Genomic DNA, 10,613 nt, shown 5'->3' with positions numbered 1-10,613 from the left:
TTGGATGGAGCATTACCCTATAATACCGGAAATAATAGTGGTTTTGATCCTGTTGTGTGAAATTGTTATATTGTTAAGTGTCCTGTAAGTTTAGAAAAAGGGTTAATCGGGCCATGATCCCAGTACCAACATATTTTAATCAAGCTCAAAAACTATGTACGTCATGTAAACGCAATAACCCCTATGAAGCAAAAATGACATGTCTATACTGCAGTGAAATACTGCTAGGGAAAGAATAAATGATGCAAGGATACCTTCTCTGGTGAATGATTGATTCTTTATCCACATGGAGACTTTAGGTAAAAATCTGGGTAAAAAGTAGCTGGAGGAATAAAATGGTATCACTGTATCATGACATGAAAGGAAGGGTGAGGAAACACATGTATATTTGTTTAGTGGAATAAAAAGAGGGGATTGTGAGAGTATAAAACAATTAATAGTTATTAAAGGTACAAATATGTGTGAAATACCTTAAAAAGCTAAAACTACAGAAATGAGAACTATTCCCTTGACATAAGAGTGAAGAAAAAACCCCCAAATGTTTCCCATGGAACAAAGACAATACCAGGATGCAAGTCTAAAAACAACAGCCTGGAAGACATTACACAGTACTGGACAAAGGATATTGCCTTATATGTATTTATTGTTGCAAATAAATATTTGCTGAGCTAAAAAGATTTCCTTATATGTACTTACTGTTGCAAAGAAAGATTTGTCCTTTTATGTACTTGTTAACCAGTTAATGTTCGAGTTTAGGCATAAATAAAGGAGCAGTCCGAGAAGTCCCTCATAGCTGATTTTGAAACTACAACTACTTGGATTGTTTCATTTCCTCCTCTACAGTTAACTGAAATCAGATTATCAGAGATTGATAATAGGGGCACCAAGCCTCGGTACCCGGACAATACACACACACGTCTATGTGTAATCCTAGCAAATTATTTTTCGATAATAGACTAGATGTCTTAGAAGTAAACGAGTCATTTTCTGCTGTAGCTCCTTCATAGTTTCATAAATGCAATTTCATTATCAGGTGCAATTAAATGTATATTGCCCTGGGCTTAGTCTTTGTTCCTATCAGCTAGTTCATCCATGGCTGCCCGACTTAATCTAATCTTTTACTTTACACTCATACAGCTATTTTCTTTAAGGCCGTTCAGTCTTTAAATAGTTGCATTTTCCATACTTTCTGTATAATTGTAGTCTCCGATCTGCATACTATGGTGAAATACTATTTCTGCATATACATGTGTCTTGTTAAAAACCTTCACTAGACAGTAACACTAGTGCTTGTAGCACTAAAGACCTTATTGCAGGTTCTGTGGAACAATAATGGAGTGACATGATTTAATAAATACCAAGTCTAATATGTCCTTACTACAGACTTGTCATCTGCTGGCTGCAGTGAAAAAGGGGATGTATTTTCACATGCTTTAAGTACATGGTAGTTAATAAAAAGAGGTTGTTGTCATTTCTAAATTGTCTTTTTTGTAAGTCTTTAAATATATCTTTAGTAAAATAGAACTGTTAACCAACACGTTTTATTTGCATATATAAATTTCAAACTATTGGTCACCAATATCAAAGAAAAATAAAAGCTTCTGTTAGCCACAGAGAACAGGGATTTGTACAACTATCTAAAATGTCATGAGCACCAATGCTAATCAATATACTATGGTGTTATTTATCAAAAAATGGTTAACGTAGATTTACAAAGGTCTTAAAAAGTACCTAAGCTCAGTGTTGGCTAACCTGTGACACTCCAGGTGTTGTGAAAGTACAAGTCCCAGCAAACCCTTCCAGCAATAAGCTGCTATATATTGGCAAAGTATGCTGGGACTTTTAGTTTTACACCTGGAGTGTCACAGGTTAGCCAACACTGACCTAGCTGGAAGTGTTCATTAGTGATGACGCAACTATTATTTTATTTAAAAAAAGCATTCATACGGGAGACTTCAATTAGCCGCCATGCCAGGGGATTTTTACTAGAAATCTCTGCTGATGTTGCCTTGCATCCCATAGAGGTGCAAGGAAAAAAAAAAAAAAAAAAAAGTGGAAGAATTTACCATACTAACTGTAAAAATGCGCAGCCGCAATGTTATGAGGAACATAGCGGCTAATTGAATTCCCCCCATAAAATTATTATAAATATCAAACTGATTATCTAAAAAAAAAAGCATACTAAAGCTAGCCAACACTAATGGCTGGGAGCACATTGTATTATGCAACCAGCAGCAGCAGGGCTGATTATTACTAGAGTAGCGAAATCACAATAGTGGGATCCACTTGCTATAGTGGACAAAAGGTATACTGGCTAACCAATTAAGTGGCATGGAAATTTTTTTCCAAACACCTTACAAACAAGCCCCTATATTGTAAAATGGTAGCTTATTCTAACATTTCTTACAGCTTGATGTAACAAACAGCATAACAAGCACGCACTGAGCTAGTCTGCCACTATTTGGACATGAATGCTCCTTATAAAACTTACCAGAAAATTGCTTTGTATGTTGAATTCTCATGTAAACATGTTCATTACAGAAGAAATTATAGGGTTTACCTGCTCCCCGCAAAGGTACATCTCAGCATGGGAAAAAAGAAGTACATTTGCCAACTACTCTGTTATGTAAATCAAATCATACATATTGATATTAAAGGTCCACAAAACTAGTACAGTTGTTACATCTGTATTAGTATATATACAATGTTTATATTTCATTTTGTGTATACTTTATTACCCAAGAATAATGGACTATGAAGTATACCAACCAGGTCAGACAAGTTTATCTGAAAGCAATTTTAGAACTATTTGCAATCTACAACAAACCTAATAGTCAGCAAATAATTAATCCATCATGTTGAACTGTCCAAATGCTGAGCATATTATGGCAGCCTGCGTCCCATCACTTTGCACGAGTGTACATTTTGACTGAAACCATTAGAACTGGTTTCAAGGTATTATAGATAGATAGATAGATGGTGTTACATGCAGTGGTCAAAGGGCTGGTATATGGTGGTATGCCATTCTGCCACTTCTACTTTATTCATTGTGAAACTGTCAAATTTCATTGACTTACATTTTCCATACCGCAACCTCTAAATTTCCACTTCGACAACTGGTTACTGGCCAAACTGTTAGAATTGCATTTACTCCTATAGTGAATCCAAGACCATGTTCCCACAACATCACCAAGTTTTCTGGCAAATACAGGAGATCAACTCTGGTTTATAATAGTACAGAATGCTCTAATACTCTGACATTTAATTGCCAGGGACCAGTTCAAATGTTTCAGGCCTGATAAGTTGCCATTCACAGTCAGTCTCCAAAAGAGGTAGCGGCGGGACCACACGTTGCATTTTAACAAAGTAACCAGGTAACCTGGATTTGTCCAGTCTTATTGTTAAAATCAATTCGTTATTAAGAACTCTCATGGTAAGTCATCTCTTTATAGTAGCTTTTTTAATGAAAGACAATGTAAAGAAAAAAACACAGAGATAACATTTTGCAAAGATCTTTCACCTGGCTTTAATTTTGATTAACCAATCTTACAAAGTAACAGTATCCGCTTACTTCTGATTAATGAGCCAATGTACAAAATTCTATATCGGATTATGTTTTTTTTTCACAGCAAAAGTCTAACCAAATGTACATACTTTTTCACAAAGACAGTGGTTGGCATTCATCAATGTATTAATCCCATCCGGTTCAAGACTTTAACTCTAAGAGAGTGTGGCAGTTGGAAAAGCAAACTTAACATTGTAGTTCTCAGTGAAATTGGTCAAAATTAGTATCACACACAAAATCTAATATTAGCAGTTATTTCTGTTTTAGCCCTTTGCCCGGAGTGGATTAGTGCAATGACAAATTATTCCCAACATTCATCAGATTGTATGTATATGATTATCAATTTTAAATGAAAATACAAGATGACTATTTAATTGTACGTTAAATAATTTACAGGTTTTTAACGTTTATGCAATGTGATGGTAACAGGCACTGGAGACAAACATCTTCTTGGCAAGATATTTAAACTGTTAAGATATTAAGCCTAAAAAGAAATTGACATTGTTCTTTTAAGTAAGAAACCAATTTAGCAACATCAAGTAATAATTAGGTTTCTCTAGCACCAGTAAAATTCTCCATCCAATTATTTCAATATGGATGAAAGGCTGTTATCGTAAACTGTTTAACCAATATGAAAAATAAAATTATTCTCCAGGTTCTTTATGTTAAAAGGCAATTCACAACAATTATGAGAATCTATGTAATTCCAGTAACCCAATAATGGATATCAGGATCAAAGATGTATGTGGTGTTGCAAGAAGTTATTTTTTTACAAAATATATATGTTTGAGCAGTAGGGTTTTGTTTTCTAATAATGTTCACAAAGCATTTAGACACACCAAGTGGTTCTGCAATTTTCATTTAAACAGAGTTCTCACAAAGTTGTCATTTTTAGAATACTTCTATTAAGCAGTAAGCTTGTAAGGACCAATACATACAGTACACTAATGGTTTAGGAAAAAAGAAATTAAAAGAAGGACTCAAATAAAAAAATAGCACAGGACAAAATAAATCTGATTTTATTTATACTTTCATGGTGATTTTCTTATAACTATTGTTAATCACTACCTTTACCCTACCCAACCATCCTTGAGCAGAAAGTTTCTTATGGAAGTTTACAGTGAACTTGCAAATATACAAGACTACATATGAAAAATTAAAATCTTCAGTAAAGGATCAACATTGTTGGAGATAACAAAGCTTGGATGAAGACATTATATTTTTGGTTTACAGGTAACACAAATAAATCTTCACAACAGACTGTTGCTCTCTGTCACCACCCACATGCCCAAATAGGAGGCACAGTCAAGATTCTGATCTAGAGTCAGTGCTATATATACAAAGGAGGATTTTGGTAATATGTAATTTTTTATTTTTTCTGTCATTGAAATTGAAAAGGTACTTTCTAAAAATAGGCAATTTTAAACTAAAAATGAAGCAAGGAAATGTGACAAAGTGCAAAATTAGTCTTTCGGAAATTTAGCTAGGAGACTCTGTAAATGTCTCCAATCAGTGATGCCTATGTTTATCTATGAAAGCAAAATTTTAGTTCACTTTTTTGCCTTGTCTCATCTGAATAAAAATGTATTGTAAATGGACAACTGGTGAATAACTTATTATGCAGACTGTAAATATACATTTTGTGCTTTGCTTCATATTTTAAGAATAAAATTGTGCAACTGGAAACAATGAGAAATTGGGTAGAAATTAAACCCATCATTAACTTCCCGAAAACCAGATTTAGTATGAAACCACTAAACAAACTACCTATACAATCATCCACTGTGCAACCAGAGTTAACAAATTTATTTCCGAGTCACAATAAATGAATGACCCAAAGCACATAATTGAACACATAAAAATAAGTATATTTTAAAAGTAAAATAATATATTGGTCAGGCTAAACTTTGATTCCATTCTGCTACAGAATTTACAGGGCTTTTATTTGTTTAGACTGTGTGGAATTATTCTTTTTGATATAGGTCCCCAAAACCTTCCATTACATATCTCTTAAAATGTTGTGCATATGCATAAGAAACAAAATAAAAACAGAAAAAAAAGCATTTTTTTCTTAACATAATTAAAACGTTAATACTCTGTTGACAACACAGATCTTAAATGGTAAAAAATAAAAATAAAAGTCAGTACCCTGCCCGGTTTACAACAAATTAAATTGAGACAAAATTACAAACACATTTCACTACATGGTTAATAATAAAAATCAGTTTCTTTTTATAAAGTTGTCCAAAATGCAAGGGATGTGCATAGGTATACAACTTAATTATAATAATTGTATTTAATTCCCTCAGGTACGATTTCCCATGAACGGAATGTATGTTTCTGTAAGTAAGTTACAGTTTTGTTCAACACAGATACATCAACAGTATAAACGCTTGCGACTGTCCACATGCATTAAGATCCACTTTCAAATCTCTATATTGTTTAAAGATTTCTTCAAAGAGACAGTATCAAATAAAACTATTACTTTATGCAGTAAACATTTTGAGGAAATCTTAAATGAAAAAGGCCATTAAATATGTGGTATCTCCTCTTTCAATAGATGAAGGCTATTTTGTGTAAATAAATTAAATAACGCCTTTGCTACTGTATGACTGACATAAGACTAAAAATAATGTAGTGTTCCACCCCTGCTAGAGTAATCAAATTTCCCATTATTAAAATAGATTATAGAAAGCAGCATATCATTTGTGCAGTTTTCAGAGGCCTTTGAAACAAAACATGGTTTCCAAAAATATAACATTCAAAAGGTTTGAATAATTCATATATTTTAAAAAGGTAATTTTTAATACAATCTAAAAGAAATAAAACGTTTAAAAACCAGATACTGTCTCTTTAAATTAGCATTGGAAATTTGCTTAATTTTCCTTTCCACTTATTAGGACATGACAATTATAAATTTAGGTCACATTACATTTAGGTAGTCTCTAGGGGCCAAGACTGGTTGACGTAATGCCAACAAAGAGGTTTCTCCAAGTACTGCACGAGGTGATTTTGAAGTAATAAAATGCCGACAGTTCTTTTGAAAATGGTCTAATAGACCCAGGACACTGGAACCCACTGTGCTGCTGTACACACAAGCTCAATGGCTTCCTCCAGATGTCTAATAGTTTCATCAATTTCATTGTTGATAATTGTTAGATCGAAGTAGTGTGCATATGTTCTCTGGAGGATTTCAGACTCCTTCTGCAGGCGTTGAAGAGATTCATCCTACACAGTCATTTTAAAAGGACAAGATGAAATTTAGACATATTAGCAAGAGAGCAGTGTGTAAAAATACATTCAACATCACATTGCACAAAGTATTATCTAATGATTCAGATATTTCTGGTAGTCCTAGTGAACCTGTATGCATTCACCTGTCATGTTATTGCGGTTCAGATTTTTAGCATTGCCTTTAAGTCTAAAGTTGGCTCACTTAGATATTTGAACACATTGTTAGCAATCTCCTTTAGATTGCCAACACAGACTTACTATAGACTCCACATATGAGTATTTATGCAAAACCATGTCAGGTGTATACATACACAAACGTATACATATATGGATCTACACAAATACAGGTGGTCTCCACACATAGGCATACTGTTAATATGGAAGCATTTAATAATTTGTTATTGCCTTTAAATAGCCACCAGAGACGGTGGAAAAACTAGTTTATTAAAGTTAAATACTATGAACAAATATACATGTATATATGTTTAAAGTACATTTCCAAACTGAAGATATTAGCAATAAGCACTGGGTAATTTTATTCAGTACACAGCAGACTTCCAGTGTTGCACTGCTGAGGTTGAACTGAATGTCTATTCATGGGCATAGGAGGAATAACCTTGAGAAATACAGTAATTACATACAATAGATAATCGCTAAAACTTGCCTTCAAAGGAAACCATCAGGAACGGCAAAATTAAATACGCCATGATCAGTGATAACAAGGACCATTATTCCCTATAAACCAATATATATGGCTAGACAGTCTGGGCCTCCTCCACAAGCATTGGGTCCCCCATAATACAGTGAAAACCAACCCTATGCTTATTAGTGCATAGCTGGTGCCTCTATGAGGAGGGGGAGGAAGATGCAAAAACAGCATTCCCAGAAGCCTTAGAAAGCTTACCGATATACATACATACACACACACCAGTGTTCTTCCCAGTACCTATTTCCCGGGTGTTTCACCCGGCTATTTTTACTTGCCACCCAGTTCTTGGATTCCTATCAGAGTACTATTATAGTAGAATATAACATTATTTCTCCTATTAGAACAGGCACTATGTGAGCAATGCAACCAGCAGTGTGTGTTAGACCACTGACCTCCAGTGTGACCACTCCTGGTAGGTGTGGGTAATAACCTCCAAAAGTTTTCAATATTATTGCAAAGTATTACAACTGTCCCCACCCGGCTACTTCTTAATGCCACCTGGCTGGCAAAATTTTCTGGGAGAAAACTATACACAATATTATATGTTAGGACAATCCACCTACAGCCAAAATGTTACCTTGTAGGAAGTCTCGCTAAGTAAAGCTAAGTGATTCTTCAGAATTTATGGCTGTGCTGCCACATCTTTCTTTTTCTGACCTGCTGTGTCTGGTATAATCAGGCCACTAACGTGTCCAAATTTAGCACTGATCCTGTTACTTGGCATGTGTGCCCAAATTATACTTCTTAGTTGGCTGATGATGACCCAATGTGCATGGGGTTATCAATATAGAAAGCTTTATGTCCAGCCCAATCAAATCTGATCAAATTTGGATTCAACAGTATGGTGATTTTGGGCCACACTACATGCTGCAAAGTATCTTGGAAAAAAAATTGGTAACCTAACCATAAGTAGTCGTACCACAAAAAGTGTTTAAACGAGTAAACACCAAACAAGCATGAATGTATCCTTATATTTATCTTTATCGAAGGAAAAGTGGCAAAACACCAATCTGAGTTGGACAGATATGCTTAGCAGTCTACACTTGCCTGAGGCCAGGGTATGTTAAATTGCTGTTATCGGAGGTCACATGGTACAATCCTGCCAGGATCAGAGCTCATCCAAAAACATAATTCCCCAAGCTAGACAAGATTCGGCTGTTCCAGATTTGGACCAAAGAGTTAGATCTATTCCAGCATCACTGGAGCCTTTTTGCGCACTTGGAAGACTAGGTCAATAGTATACATCATTCTAACCGAATTTATCAACATCTGTCATAATGATCTAAAAGATTTTGATTGGATTATTACCAGATAAAGGCCAATTAACTCATATGACTGCAGATACCAGAGAATGTGTGGCCAGCATAAGGGATTCTCAGGGCAACGTAAAGTGCAACTTACAGAGAGCAAATGTTTGGTAAACACAACAGTAAAATTATGTACAGAATAATGTACATAATTTGGAAAAAGAGGATTTTATACTCACATTAAATAAATTCCATCTGTGGGACCCTGCTTACCATGGGGTTGTATGAGGGAACGTGGAGTAGGCACTCAAAGAGTTAACTTTCCTGCCGACAGGCTATATCCCCTCTGCAACCCTGTGTGAACTTCAGTATGTAATACAAAAGCCTGAAGGAAGGGATCCCCAGCACAAAAAGAATAACCGCAGAAGAGCAGAAGGGAGGGAATACAGTGTCCCCCAGATGGACTCAGAGAAATAGATTTAACGCAAGAATAAAATTCTCTTCTCTTATGTACACTTGGGGGGACCAGGCCCCTAAGGGAGGGACCACTCTAACAGTCCGGTCCGCAACACTGTGTGGCCCACACTGGTGTCCAGGGAATTCAAACACATTAAATTGATAAAACCTAGTGAAGGTATGGACAGAAGACCAGGTGGCTGCCCAGCAGAGCTGATCTACTAAGACCCCGTTATATGCAGCCCAAGAAGCCCCCACTGGGCAGGTGTAATGGGCGGCAATACAACTAGGCGCAGGCCGATCAGAACTGACATAGGCCTGCTTATTTGTGGACGTAATCCACCTAGTGATGGACTGCTTAGAAGCCGGCCAACCACATTTATGAGCCTCAAATAGTACGACTAGAGAGTCAGTCCGAACGGCCGATGTCCGTTTAACATAGGTGTGGAGGGCATTAACCACATCCAAATAAGTCGAGGCAGCCACCTCCTGGAAGACTGGGACCACAATCTCCTGGTTCAGGTGAAACCACCTTTGGCTGAAAAGACAGAACTGTTCTCAACACAGCCCTGTCATTGTAGAAGATGAGATAGAGGGACTGGCAAAAAAGGGCCCCAAGCTCAGACACCTGCCTTGCAGACGAAATGGCCAGGAGAAATATCACCTTCTATGTAAGGAATTTAAACTCCGTTAAACCCATTGGTTCAAAGGGAGACCCCTCTGAAGCATGGTCATAACAAAGTTTACGTCCCAGGAAGTTATAGTCGTAACATAAGGGGGCTGTATATGCAGTAGCCCCTGAAGGAAGGTTCTTACTTCCGGAAAATCAGTTATTTTCAGTTGGAAAAAGATAGATAAGGCCGACACTTGTACCTTTAGGGACCCAAGTCGCAGACCTGCGTCCAGACCATCGTGGAAAAAGGCTAGGATACGGGAAAGATGAAAATTAGTTGAGTGGCAGAGTTCGCACCACTTAATGTAGGTATGCCACACTCTAATAAATGCGGGCTAAAGTCAGTTTCCTGGCTCGCAGCATGGTGTCTACCACTCTGAAGGAAAACACTCTGGACCGCCAGAGCTTGGCCTTAAAGACCATACGATCAAAACCCACAGAGGTAAGTGCTGGTAAAGAACTGGGCCCTGCCGTAACAGTTTGCCTCAACGGAGCAAAAACCAAACCTTCTTGGAACTGCTACCCTGCTTAGAATGTCTGTGGACCAGATGTGCAAGGGCCAATCGGGTACCCTCAGGCTCACCAGAAGGTGCTCTAGAAAGGCCAGCAACTTCAAGGGCTCAGTGAGGGACAGAAAGTCCCTCTGCCTGCTCAAGGGGTCCTACAGGAAGTAGCAAGACTACAGCCCCCCAAGGGAATAATCTGAAGAGTGTAAACTTTCATGCCCAG

General features: G+C 36.8%; 1 protein-coding gene across 10 annotated transcripts in view; it reads right to left on the bottom strand.

Annotated features, from left to right (window-relative positions):
* Positions 1-4,561: 4,561 nt before the first annotated feature.
* CASK (calcium/calmodulin dependent serine protein kinase) overlaps positions 4,562-10,613 on the bottom strand; it is a 247,868-nt gene continuing 241,816 nt past the window's right edge. For all 10 annotated transcript variants that reach the window (XM_075196392.1, XM_075196395.1, XM_075196398.1 and 7 more), the window contains one exon: positions 4,562-6,793. In XM_075196392.1, coding sequence (XP_075052493.1) covers positions 6,617-6,793 — 177 coding nt within the window. In that variant the 3' untranslated portion in view covers positions 4,562-6,616. The remainder of the gene's footprint in view (positions 6,794-10,613) is intronic.

Source organism: Mixophyes fleayi, chromosome 2 (assembly GCF_038048845.1).
Source record: "Mixophyes fleayi isolate aMixFle1 chromosome 2, aMixFle1.hap1, whole genome shotgun sequence".
NCBI lineage: Eukaryota > Metazoa > Chordata > Amphibia > Anura > Limnodynastidae > Mixophyes > Mixophyes fleayi.
The sequence above is the reverse complement of the archived record's forward strand: the minus strand, read 5'-3'. Positions and strand labels throughout refer to the sequence as shown.